General features: G+C 41.6%; 1 protein-coding gene across 1 annotated transcript in view; it reads left to right on the top strand.

Annotated features, from left to right (window-relative positions):
- FGR (FGR proto-oncogene, Src family tyrosine kinase) overlaps window positions 1-14,159 on the top strand; it is a 161,240-nt gene that overhangs the window by 92,609 nt on the left and 54,472 nt on the right. The window contains exons 3-7 of the mRNA XM_075195814.1: window positions 710-920; window positions 2,505-2,604; window positions 7,915-8,013; window positions 8,613-8,716; window positions 12,092-12,241. Coding sequence (XP_075051915.1) covers window positions 713-920; window positions 2,505-2,604; window positions 7,915-8,013; window positions 8,613-8,716; window positions 12,092-12,241 — 661 coding nt within the window. The 5' untranslated portion in view covers window positions 710-712. The remainder of the gene's footprint in view (window positions 1-709; window positions 921-2,504; window positions 2,605-7,914; window positions 8,014-8,612; window positions 8,717-12,091; window positions 12,242-14,159) is intronic.

Genomic DNA, 14,159 nt, shown 5'->3' with positions numbered 1-14,159 from the left:
GAGTTCATGAGTCCTCACTGACTATTTATTACCAATATGGAATAGTTTATATAAAACTATTAATAACATATAAAACATACAGCAAAAGTTTCAGTAATTTGATAGAACTGTGAGATAAGGCTGCTGTTGTAGGAGAAACATTGCTAAAAAAAAATCTTACATAATAAAAATATAGATAATCTTACCTTGACATGTCTACTGTAGTGAGGAGAACACGTTGTACTGATTGTGTCATCGGTATCCCAAACTGGAAGTAACACATTGTCACAGTAATAATAGGGACTAGCATTAAATATATGACAATAAGAGGGGAATGGGACCAATGACAAGAAGTAAGAGGGGTCTGCAGAAAAAGAAAGGCAACAATGGACGGATAAATGGGTCAGACCGTCACTGGCTGTTTAGTCTATCTGTGATGTAACCCCTTTGACTTCTGAACTCATCAGTACGTATGATATTCAAGGCAGTGATGTATTTTGTGAGGGTTTAACATTGTTTTCATTGAACAAAAAATGTGGAATTCACCTGTGCCACAGTGATTACAAGTTTATTTACTTTAATATTACTTTTCAAGCTTATTAAGCTTCGGTCTCTTATTCTTTGAATTGTGGTATATGACTTATACCTTATTACTATGGTGAACTCCTTGTATAAGGATTGCAACACAGGTAATGCTACAAGGGCACTGACGCTTGTACTCTCCATGCAGGTGATGGGCTGTGCACAGTGCAAAAAGGGAAAGGAAGAAAAAGCAGGGGACCCAAATGTGGATACCTTTACTAGCCAGCACTATTACCCTAATCCTTCAAAAACATGGGTGACCCCAGACGTCAGCAATCCTGTAAGCAAAACAATATGTTTAGTAGGAGGACCTTTCATAGGTGGAGGACAGAGTGGCATGGGTGTCGCAGTACCTACAGGTAAGTGGTTAAAAGGCTGTCTGCTGGAAATAGTATGACACCATCAGATGATAAGTGTATAGATAGATGATGGTTGGTATTGTCTGTATAAATGGTCATGATAAAAATGCTGGATAGGCTCAGCTGTCCACATTGTAGATACAATGACACTAGGAAGAGACTTCAATATCTTTGAGGGAGGGTGATTTCTTGGGTATGATTGGCAGGTATTATAGAGATGCAGGATATTCATTTTGTTGGTGTTTCAAAATAACAAATGCTGATGTGAACGCGGCATTGAAGAATGATGGAAAGATATCATCAAGAGGCAGCTGTGGATAAAAGTTCTGTGATGTTTGTGCATTGGTTCAAAACAGCATATCTGAATCAGTTGACATCTGAATATTAATCTGGGACTTTGTTAACTGTCGAGACGTTAACAAAGGGGTTGTTATGATGCAGTGGTTTATCCATTTTTACATCTAAAGTGTGCCCTTATAAGGGGTGGACTACGAATGTGAAAATGACTTACATTCCGACAAGACTAGGAGCGACTAAACATTGTGAATGCTGTCACTACGGCATGGAGGATTTACAGGCAACAATTTCGGCAAGCCAACATATCGGCACTGACATTCACATTAATCAAATGGCAACAGTTACATTACTGCTATTAAGGGGGCAATGCTAGGACCCGGTGGCTGTATAATGTGCAAGACTTCCTAAAAAAACATTAGACCGCTGCTGGGTCCTCGCATTGCCCCCTTAATAGCAGTAATGTAACTGTTGCCATTTGAATTGAGGTGAATGTCAGTGCCGATATGTTGTGTAGCCGGAATTGTTGCCTGTCAGTGTTTCACTCGCAATAATGACTACCACCGCCTTGTAAGTACATGTTGCAAAGAACTTTGAAAATGGTCCTCAGAGCATTGGAAACAAAAGTCATATGATCAGATGAGTCATCCTTCTGCCTGTTCTGCATGAGTACATGTATGGCTCATACCAAACAAACCATGCAGTTTGTTTCATAGATTGAAGGGTTCTGAAGGTTCTCTTTGGTGTATGGTATGGTTTAGTTCTAATTATCATCCTAGAAGAAAAATAAATTACTAATCAATATAAAGTCATTTGGAATAGAAACTTTTACTTCATGATGAACAATTTAATTAACCCATTTTACCTTTCTCATGTATATATATTGGCCTTACTATAAATAATGCACAGGGGGTAAATGTATCAAGCTGCAAGTTTCCGGCAGGTATGAAAAGTGTTGCCTATAACAACCAATCAAATTCAAGGTATCATTTATTTAGTATATTCTATAAAATGACAGCTAGAATCTGATTGGTTGCTATAGGCAACATCTCCACTTTTCAAACACGCCAGAAACTCAGAGCTTGATACTTTTACCCCCAGATGTTTGATGGTGGCACATTGAGGGTGACCAACAAAAAAAAACAACAACAAAACATGTACACTTGTTAGTCACTTCTTGAAAAATTATCAAGGCTTCTTTGTTGCTGTCTGAAATCATATGTGCGACAAATTCAATTTCTCTATTTCATGTGCACTAAGTTACTCCCTTTTCTATCTCCCTCTCCTTAGGAGGAGCAACCACCTTCATAGCTCTGTATGATTATGAAGCTCGGACTGAAGATGATCTGAATTTTATGAAGGGAGACAGATTCCATATTATAAACAATTCGTACGTAATTCACTCCTGGGAGGTGAAATACTTGTGTACATGTTGCAATCCGGATCTCTAAACAATTTGGCTTCATAGTTAGAGGGCTAAATTGAACAGATCCACTCATTCAAAAATCAAATTGAATAACTGAATCACAATGGAAATCTTGTCATATGAGATCCTTTGTATCTGAATTCCTCACACCATTAGGATAACAGCAGAAATGAGGTGTGTGACAGTCTTTATATTATAACACAACAGCAAGAAAAGTATATGCAGAGTATCAGATGCAGATTATCAGATGCAGGATATCGGATGCAAGATATTAGGTTCAGAATTAGATGCCAAAATATCAGGTTCAGAATGAAATGCAGATTATCAGGGTCAGAATCATATGCAGGTGGCTTTGCTATCAACAGGCAAAAATGCAGGATACAGAAAGTTCCAAAATTAGAGCAGGAGATTAACACAAATGAGCAGATGTGGTACAGCAGAATGTCACAGTGTACTTATCAGCAGTGTATAACAAAGTCCAGAATATCCAAAGTATTCTGAGACAGACCCAAAATCTCTCAGAACAACCGGTATCCATAGTACTTGAAGAAGTACAAAAGTCAATGCAAATTCTTACTACTCCAACTGGATTGAGTGAAACTACAAAACTAATGGTCAGGATGCAGGCTGGAAAGAATGTGGCATAGCTGATAATCAGAGAGATTTACCATCAGATGACAACAAACAGAACGGTTTGTATAACTGGTAATGGTAACGCTGCTGTGGCTTTCTCTGGACACCACCACCTCAGTCAGGATTGGAGCCCTGAGTATTTGGTATCAAGGCAGAAAACAGGAACACGAACAGTCAGACGGATCAAGAGTCAGAATCAGAACCATAGTCAGACGTAGCCAGGGATATGATCCAGAATAGTAGTAAGACATTGCCCAGGACCTATACGCACAGGTTTTGACCGCTATCAAAACGTTTCATAATCACCCATTGGGGTGTTTAGATTTATTTATTTGTCTGGACAATATCAGAATGGTTCAAAACCACGCATTGGGGTGTTCAGATCTATGTACTTTAAGTTTTATTTTGTCTTGTTCTGGCCAGAACTTTTGCAAGTTTTAACCATTTGATAAAAAATGATAATAGATCATTTCTTATTACAATTATCCCATTGGTATACACCATATTCACATGTAACCCCTGGGGATGCTGCAGTTGGACTTGAGCACCCAGGGGCTACTAATCACAATTGCATCAGTAAGAAAGGAGATGGATATTGTCATTTACTAGTCCAGGAAGAGAAACTACATCTCCCACAAGGCTACTGTGAAAATTGGGCAGAGCCTAACAAGACTGAGAAACCAGAGATCAATCAGGGGAGGAGGGAGCGAGAAGAGCACCCTGGAAGAGACTAAGCCCAGTGACAAGTCCAGATAGGTGACACTAGGCCAGTGATGGCTAACCTTTTCAGCTTGGTGTGTCAAAAATTGGAAAAAAGTGTAGCCTTCCTTGGCTCGCGTATCATTTCAATAAAAAAAATAAAATATATATATATATATATATATATATATGTATATATATGTATATATATGTATATATATATATATATATATATATATATATATATATATAATGATTATATATATACATTTGGCATTGGGTTACAGGGTGAAACCAGATACTGGCCACAAGCAATCTTATATAGTATTTTAGTTAATAGACCAAAGACTCCATTTCTGGTGAGCCTGCAGGGTATGCAGAGCTGTGTGATTATATATAAATATTGTATAATAGGATTAAAAAAAAGTATTCCTCTACTTTTTTAGTCCTATAATACAATATTTATATATAATCACACAGCTATATATAATCACATAGCAGAGCTGTGTGATTATATATAAATATTGTATTATAGGACTAAAAAAGTAGAGGAATACTTTTTTTAATCCTATAATACAATATTTATATATAATCACACAGCTCTGCATACTCTGCAGGCTCACCAGAAATGGAGTCTTTGGTCCATTAAGAAAAACACTACATAAGATTGCTTGTGGCCAGTATCTGAAGCTATTTTACGATTAAAAATTGCAAATATCCATTATAAGCCCTACCGTGCCCCAGGGAAGCCAGCCAGTGAAGTCATGCCGAGAGATATGCAAGCGAGGAGCTGCTGCGATCGCGCATGCGCAGCAGCTCCATTTCGCCGATGGGGAGTTGTACAGCAGCCGCGGCGCTGTCAAAGAAGCGTCCGTGGCTGTGCTGTATAAAGAAAATTTGGCATGGTTTAAACAGGCAGTTTTGACTGTCATGCCTGGCGTGTCAGTCAAAATGCCTCGGCGTATCACGAGTGACACGCATGTCATAGGTTAGCCATCACGGCCCTAGACAGAAGGGCACTGGATTGGTGGTCTGAGCAGACAGAACAGACAGTCTTGAGAGATATCAGAGCAGAGAGGAGTGGTGAACAGAACCTGCTGGGAAGGCACAGTTTGAAGCTGTAGGAGGAGGTTTGCATGCACCTCTGAAGAAGGACATTTTGCAAGTCAGCCATTTTGGACATAATCAAGTTCAGACTTGTGACACACATTGGTGCAGATAAGTAACTGTGGTTAATTTACCTACCTGTTATTATTCAAGTGGGGTTTGGACTATATCTGGCCACAAGGGCTGAAGAGTCAGGGATAGATGGGTGGGCAGGTAAATGTGCAAGTGTTTGTCTAATCAGCATCTGTAAAACTACAAGTCCCAGGATACAAATAAGAAAGGATACAAGTTGAGGATTTTACAGTTGTTGCTACAGGAGGGTTTGCATACTGTGACTGCTGTACCTTACTGCAAGTGATTTAAATACCTGCAAACTGGACACATATTGCTTCCATGCTATGCTGGCATCAGTACAAAAGGGCCCCAACTTGCAGTGTACTGCTTCATCTTTGTGGTGTGTTTGAGTGCTGCCAGTGCGTGTGTTTGGCAGTATATGGTAAAAGTATAAGTAAATATATATATATACATTCACCCTTTGAAATAATTCCAGTATCAGGAGCCAGTAAGGTTAACATATGATATATTGGTCTGGTGCCTAAGGTTGTGACAATTAATGTCTATGTCTTATACTGTTGATATTATTAATTTATTGAGCATTATTCATACTTGCCAACTTTTCCTCGTTGGCTTCAGGTAGATCCCAGGGGAGGTGGGTGTGTGGGGGTGGGGCTTGGTGAATCACATCATTTTGTCCCTGCCCTAAACGGTTGTCACAATTTTGGCCAATGACAGCAGGGGGTGGGGCTAAGATGATGCAATGTTTGCGTCATTAAGCCCCCCCCTGCCACTTATCTATTGCGGGGGCGAGAACCGGGAGGTTGCCCTGTTCTCCCAGAAACGCGGGAGTAGGCAACTATGCATTAAAGAAAAGCAGGTAATGAATCTCTAGAGACTGAAGTGCCTTTTACATTTCTGTCTCCATTACTGAAGTCATGTTGTCTTACCTGTCAGTCTTTGAATCAATCTTGGTCTCCATGAAAATGGCCACCTCCATAGGCATCAATATATGGACATAGGACACAATTTCTGAGCTGTGTCATCATGCTACAGATGGCGAAGCCAACCACGTCTTGTACTGGCTCAGCATCAGGGAGAATGCCAGACTCTTCAGGGAGTGAGGGAGATCACCCCTATTTCAGGGAGTCTCCCTGACATTCAGGGAGAGTTGGCAAGTATGGCGTTATTGTGTTAACCTGCTGTTCATAGTAAGAGTGTGCTCTATTTTCATCCACACTGTATTGTATTGTATTTTTCACACTTGATTTAATATTATACCAAAGCCTTTTTTTCTATAAAATCACAAAATCTGCATTCAGTAGTCCCAGTTCAATAAATGTGCCAGATTGGCTCGTGCAGCACACAGTGTGTCACAGTGTGTTAGTACTGGGCAGGGGATTTCCCGATCTCCCTCTGTTGTATTTCAAGAACACCCCACAGAAGAATAAAGTGGCGATTTGGGTGGAGGCACTGAAAACCACGTACAGAGGTGTGAAGCACCTACATCACTCAATGTATATACACCCTCACAACACATAATACCAAAGGGGTGTTACACACACATAGAAGCATACTACCCCTATGCGCCCAGGAACCTATATTTTCTTTTTGCATATATCTTTGGACGGTAGGGACTCCCATCTGTCACCACATAGGTTACACCAAATGGCTGCACATACATCTATAAGGAAGCGCGGCTTCACCCACAACAATTGGTTGCCTGGGATCGGAACCGAAAAACTGACACAGGATAATAAAGCACAGGAGCCAGGACACTACAGCTACAAAATGCTATCACCAGCAAAGATGGAGTGTCAGGACAGGCCTGACAATAAATAGTGCAATCAGGATAACGACGGTAACACACCAGCAATGCAGCTCAGCCATACACAGGGAAATGCAGCAGAGCCTAACATCTAACAACAGAATCCTAACACATGCAGGTAGCCCATTGCAATGGAGCTCAAACTTATTGAAAGCAAATAGCTCTCACACAGGGAAAACAAGCAGATAACCAAAGCAGAAACCTAACACACACAAGCTGATATAATTCATGAGATGAAAAAAGTTATCCATCCTGAAAATACAATAAAATACACCATGCAATATTTGGCCGGATAAGAACAAATAGTCCCACCAAATATTCACAGGACAACTCTGCACTTACTCAACAGTGCCGATTTCCCGGAAAAACACTATTAGCAGTTCTGCTATTACCGCTCTCTGTTTAACCCCCCACAATTGTTGATACCAGACCATGCCATGATCGCTGGTGGTGGCCACGTCAGAGTTTTTTTATTCAATTTTTTTAACTGTAAAGGTCCATGCTGATGATAATCATTAGCATCATCAAAACGGACCTTATCGCCCACAACAGATTCACCTCTTGACAGGTGTATCTGTGCCTGTCTCTATGTGGGATTGCTGCTTTACGCACATTTAATGGAGCAGGCAGCATTCAGAAAAACCTCAACGCTCCCAAACAGAAGTAACATCACATGTGAGAATGGGGTTAATGGAACCAAAGAGCTCCAACCTCAGAACCATTTATTTAATTGTGCTGGTGTTAATAACTATAGTACAGTGCAGAAATTTGATGCCAGCGCCTTATGGATAGATTTTTACAATACATACAAATACCCAACATCATACGCATGCAAAATAAGATGTGTTTGTTGCATATAAGGAGTAAAAGAGTAAAAAAATATAGACTGTAAGTCAATATATTTACTTTCCTTTCCTTTACTTTCCACGGTGTTTCTATTTCTGTCTTTGCAGTGAAGGGGACTGGTGGGAGGCAAGATCCCTGCGCACTGGGGACACAGGATATATCCCTAGTAACTATGTGGCTCCAGTGAATTCTATCCAGGCGGAAGAGTAAGTACAATACTTTATATAGCCAGAAGACAGTAACTATCTAATATATTAAAAAAAAAAAAATTGTGAACATGGACAAAATAGTTCAATGCGTTGAAACTGATAACAAATCAGATCATAGCCTTATTAGTTTGGCTGAAGTTCAATAAAATAAAGTAAACACTGATTTTTTTAGTGTGGATTAAAATTTAAAGTAAATTTGCACTAGAGTATTTGCACTATAATTGAGACCAGTTTATGGTGAGATTCTAATTGTTGGAGCTATGTGAACTCTTTTTGAAAAGTTGAATGAGACCACAAGTGTGTTCAATCAACTGGCACACCAGGCAAAGCATCAGGCGTGATAGATTCAACACTTAATAGAATTGTATGAATGAAATATGAAAGCTAGTGCAAAGAAAAATGGTGGTGTTACTCATAGCAATCCATCAGATGTTTACTTTCATTATCTAAACTGCAAACCTTTTTTCTATACACATCACCAACATATCAGTCTTGAGTCTTGCAGAAGTGTATTACTTTCATTCTAGGAGTGTATTACTTTGCAGGAGTGTATTACTTTCATTGTAAAGTGTATTACTTTCATTCTATTCTTCTAGGTGGTATTTTGGTAAACTTGGCAGGAAGGATGCAGAGAGACAGCTCATGGGTGAAGGAAACATGCAAGGAAGCTTTTTAATCCGAGAAAGTGAAACTACAAAGGGTGAGAGCCAGGCTAAGTATTAATGTCAAAATATACTTCACTGTGCACAGGGCCGGACTGGCCATCTGGCCCTTCTGGCATTTGCCAGAAGGGCCGACGGCTGTATGGGCCGGTCTGGTACCCTGCAAATCGATCACGTGAGTATTTGTATACTCACATGATCGCAGCAGCAGAGCGCAACCGGGCGTGACGTGATGACATTCAGTGAGGAGCGGCGCACGGAAGAGAGAAGAAAGAAAAAAGAGAGAAAGAGAAGAAAGATGAAAGAAGGCAATACTGAGGTAAGTAAAAGAGTGGAGGAACGCAGAGAGGCACAGGGTGATGAAGAATGGGGGGGAGAGATACAAGGCACAGGGGGATGAAGAAAGGGAGGGGGAGATAAAAGGCACAGGGTGATGAAGAAAGGAGGGTGTGAGAGATACAAGGTACAGGGGGATGAAGAAAGGGGAGGAGAGATAAAAGGCACAGGGGGGTGAAGAAAGGGGGGAGAGATACAAGTCACAGGGTGATGAAGAAGTGGGGGGAGAGATAAAAGGCACAGGGGGGTGAATAAAGGGGGGAGAGATACAAGGCACAGGGTGATGAAGAAGTGGGGGGAGAGATAAAAGGCACAGGGGGATGAATGAAGGGGGGAGAGATACAAGGCACAGGGGGATGAAGAAAGGGGGGGGATAAAAGGCCCAGGGGGATGAAGAAAGGAGAGGGAGAGATAAAAGGCACAGGGGGATTAAGAAAGGGAGGGGGAGATAAAAGGCACTGGGTGATGAAGAAAGGAGGGGTGGAGAGATACAAGGCACAGGGGGATGAAGAAGGGGAGGAGATAAAAGGCATAGGGGGATGAAGAAGGGGGGGAGATAAAAGGCATAGGGGGATGAAGAAGGGGGGGAGATAAAAGGCACAGGGGGATGAAGAAGGGGGGAGATACAAGGCACGGGGGGATGAAGAAGGGGGGAGATATAAGGCACAGGGGGATGAAGAAGGGGGAGATACAAGGCACAGGGGGATGAAGCAAGAGGGGTGAGTGATAAAAGGCACAGGGGGATGAAGAAGGGGGAGCAGCATTGCACAGGGTGATGAAGAGGAGCAAAAGCAGCATGGCAGTGTGTGAGAAAGGGGGGAAAGCAGCATGGAGAGCACAGTGCGATCATAAGGGGGCATAGCGTGGTTGTGATGAAGGGGCACAGTGTGATCATAAGGAGGCAATGTAGTGTGTGTGAGGTAGATGGTGGCTAATTAATGGGTGCTATTTTGTTTGTGGGTTAATGGTGGGGCAGTGTAATATTGGGGCTATTAATTTAAGATGGGGTGGTTTGTGGGCTATTGAATGTGGGGGTGAGTTTGCAGAGAATGAGGTCTATTTATTAAATGTGACTATGAATTTAATGGCAGTGATGGTTGCTGGAAATAGGTATATTTATGAAATGTAAATACTATTAATTTATTGCTGGGGCTGTATGTAGGGAGGGAAATAGGTTTATTTAGTAAATGTAAATACTATTATTTTAATGTTGGGGCTGGAGTGAGGCCTAATTTTAAAGCGTGGGTGCTATATTGATTTAACAGCGGTGCTGGTTGGAGTTTTCTAAATTTCATGTACCCATTTTTTTTCCAAATAGGTCCCCCAACATTCCAGGATCCAGACAAGCAACAACTGCTCTAAAGACACCAGCAGCCACAAGTGGTGACAATGACAAGACAGGTAGTAGAGAGCAGGACAGTCTGCCAACTGTCCTGAATTTAGTGGGTGATTGTCCTGCTTAGTCAGGATTGGTCTGACTGCAAGGACAGTTGAGAGGTATGTCCTACTTCACATTGTACTACTTGTGAAGGCAGAACTGTGTGCACCTAACAGTAGTGCTCACAGTATTGCCTGTGTATCTGTTGAAAATGTGTCTAATAAGCATGTTACATCATAGGAGCCTCCCTGTCTTAAGTGATTGGGCCCCCCGATCCTTAATTCAGCTCTGGTTAGCAGGAGGAATCTGCAGAGCAAGCCGAGAAGCTCTAAGTCTCATGAGATTTATTAATCTTGTGAGACTAAGAGCTTCCCTGCTCACTCTACAGGAAGTTCCCACCCTGATGAATGTCAGCAGTATCAGAAGCTTAGATAAGTACAGTGGGCTTGGGTGTTGTAATGTGTTTCTGGGGTGGTGGGTGGCGTGATGTGGATGGGGAGGGCCTGATAAATGTAATATTTTATTATAATGTATGTGTCAATGCCCCATGTTGACCACGCTCCCAACATAATGTGGCCACGCCCTTGGCGGCGGCGCTTCTGTGCTGTGCCACACCGCTTTTTCCTGGTCATCAACAGAGATGGGCCTGTATGCTTCAAATGCCACGGCTGATTTTTAGTCCTAGTCCGGCCCTGACTGTGCAATTACAGTACCTATAGCCATAAGTGCTATAAGGTTTTGTTTTTCAGTGTAAAGTCTCCCCCATCTCTTACTACCCTAGGGTTTATGAATAAGTGATACATTCAATGCTGCCAATACATATTTTGGGGTTCTTTACCAGCAAAATCTGTAGGGTCACCTCTCTCTCCCACACTTCCCATAGCCTACTAAGCAGAAGATCTTGTCTGATCTTGTCCTATACATTTTATGGGATCTATTTTACTCCTCTATGTTGCACATGGATCAGAGAAACACATTTCCAGGTTTAGTTGTGAAATAAACAGCTTTACATACACAGAATGACACATGTAATAAAAATTGTTTGAATGTCTTCTCACCCTCATTATTAATTTAAACCATAAAGGTGTGTAAACAAAGCAGTAATGGATGCACTGTTGCACATTGCGCATGTTCAAATGTTTTCACCTTTCTGCACATCTAGATGCACTTTTAGGTTACAGAGTTATCGCCGAAAAGTAGACTCTAAGGGGGAGATTCAATTCAGCGTGAAGTGGAACATCTACGGAGGCACATGGCGCAAATGTTATGGCAGGAAATTCTGCTCATTTTTTCTTGAAACCCATAGTGGTGCACATGAAAATAAGTGGAGATTCCTACCATAATAGCTGAAAATTGGCGTAGCTGGTGATTTTAAGCTGCACCTCGGGCTGAATTCAATACTTCCCTTAAGCATGCACTGGGCATACCATTTAGATGTATTGGTGCAAAAGTCATCAGAAAGTGCCTGCAATAATTCCTGTATAGTGTGGACACAGAGAAGGGTAACACACCACAGACAACTGCACAGCCATCTGCTAGCGGGCTTAATGACAAAGTTATTTTGTGACTCATCCATAGTCCATCAATTATTTTGCAACCATATTATATATGGAGTTACCTTTTGCACAAAATAACCACTTCATGTCATTTTGATACTTTTGTCACTCACATTTTGTTATCACCCCTTTCCTACTGTTAGGTGCATTCTCCCTTTCTATCCGTGATTGGGATAACACAAAAGGAGATCATGTGAAACATTACAAGATCCGCAAAATTGACAATGGAGGCTTTTACATCACAACACGGGCCCAGTTTGACAGTGTGCAAGAGCTGGTACAACATTACAAAGGTATGTGCAAAGATTAATTCTCAACCCAATCATTTTGTAAAAATAAAGATATGATTATATGATAGATAGGGGAATGTTAAGGGAATATGGCAAAATAACAAGAACAATACTCAGCTGTGATATTGTAAAGGGGGTTGGAAATGGGGACCTATGAAAGGTGAGGAGACTTACCCTTACTCTACAGCCCGCGCCGGTATTTAGTCATCCTTAGGAGCGCCTTTGCTCTGTCTTTGACAGTGTTCGTGCATTGACTGGTGAAGGGGGGGTGTCCAAGTACTTGAACGCAAGATGGGAGAGAGACCAATGCCTCATATGACGGAAACTCATTTTGCTGTAAGGGTGGCGAAACAGGTATTACGGTTCTGCAGGGTGAGCACACCACTGAAAAAGGCCCTCGCTAAACTATACATACAGAAACCTGCTCCACCACAGCAACTCTTTTTGAGTGTGACTGAATCACTTATAAGTAACTTATGGTATAAATTTATTTAAAGGAAATAGCGCAGGATGCTTATTTTATATAATTGCAAATGCACTTATTTTTGATATTGTGTATATTTTGCTAAAGGAAATCTTTATTTCTGAGAACAGGGAAGAAACTCGTTTGTTTTAACCTTACTAGAGGAAATGCATGATTTCTGAGGTATATATTTGATACAATAAGCCTTTGTGGAGGAAGTCTTTTGTGTATTGTGATGTGGGGAAATAACTTGTTTGGGGGTTTGTATTAGGAACCCCTCCAGCCGGCACATCGCAACCCGGAGTCTACTCTGTCAGTAAGGTGTTCACTGGAGTCCCTGATGGTGGGGACAGGCTGGGCTGCAGACTGACAGAGGGTCGTGAAGTGTGTACCGGCTGGGGAGAACCCAGGCAAACGGAGTGAAGTCCAAGCAGAGGTCAAGGGCCGGCAGCATATAGCAATTCCAGTTAACAAGCCGAGGTCAAGGGTCACGAGCAGACAGGAAGATCGGTAAGCAGGCCAGAGGTCAGGGGCACGAGATACACAAGCAAAGTCCAAATCCAGGCAAAGGGTCATACACGGTTAATCAGCAGAAAGTTCAACAGGGAGGAACAAGGCACAGAGCAGGTCAGCAGACTGGATACAGAAGCTATAACCGGCAATGAGCCAATCAGAGCCTGGCTCTGACAATACACAGCTCCTTGCATAATTGCTTTAATACATTAATTAGCCCACAGGCTAATGGGGCTGATGTGCGCATGCGCCCGGCTTAGTTTCATTGCCGGGACGTGGCGCTGAATAGAAAGCGTCCGACCGTTGCCTTGTCAACGGCCGGGTCATGGCCGGAAGTGACGTCCCAGCCGTCATAACGACGGCCGGGACGCAGGTGAGTGAGTCGTGGTGGCTGGGCACCGCCGCGGCTCGTAACAGTTTGTGACTTTCTTTGGGAATGTGTATTCTGCAGCTGTCTGAAGAAAGAACTCATATTAATCTCATGTTAATTAGACCTTTTGATGTGTGATGGTCCAGCACCTGAAGGCACAGGAAGATTTAATTAAGACTTGCCACTAGATTTCCTGCATCTAAAAATAAGATGCAGGAAATCACAGCAGGTTTTAGAATATCACAGATAACTGTACATATTGTTAGCTTTGCATTGCATGTAAATCGATGTGTGACTGGATCACTTATAAATAAATTATGGTAAAAATTTATTTAAAGGAAATAGCGTAGGGCACTTATTTATATAATTGCACATGCACTTATTTTTGATATTGTGTATATTTTGATATAGGAAATCCTAATTTCTGAGACCAGGGGAAGAAATGTGTTTCTTGTTTAACCTTACTAGAGGAAATGCATTCTTTCTGATGTATATATCTGATACAATAAGCCTTTGTGTATGGAAGTCTTTTGTGTATTGTGATGTGGGGTAATGGCTTGTTTGAGTTTTGTACC

Source organism: Mixophyes fleayi, chromosome 2 (genome assembly GCF_038048845.1).
Source record: "Mixophyes fleayi isolate aMixFle1 chromosome 2, aMixFle1.hap1, whole genome shotgun sequence".
Taxonomy (NCBI): Eukaryota; Metazoa; Chordata; class Amphibia; order Anura; family Limnodynastidae; genus Mixophyes; species Mixophyes fleayi.
Note: the sequence above shows the minus strand (reverse complement) of the source record. Positions and strands in the feature narration are given on the sequence as shown.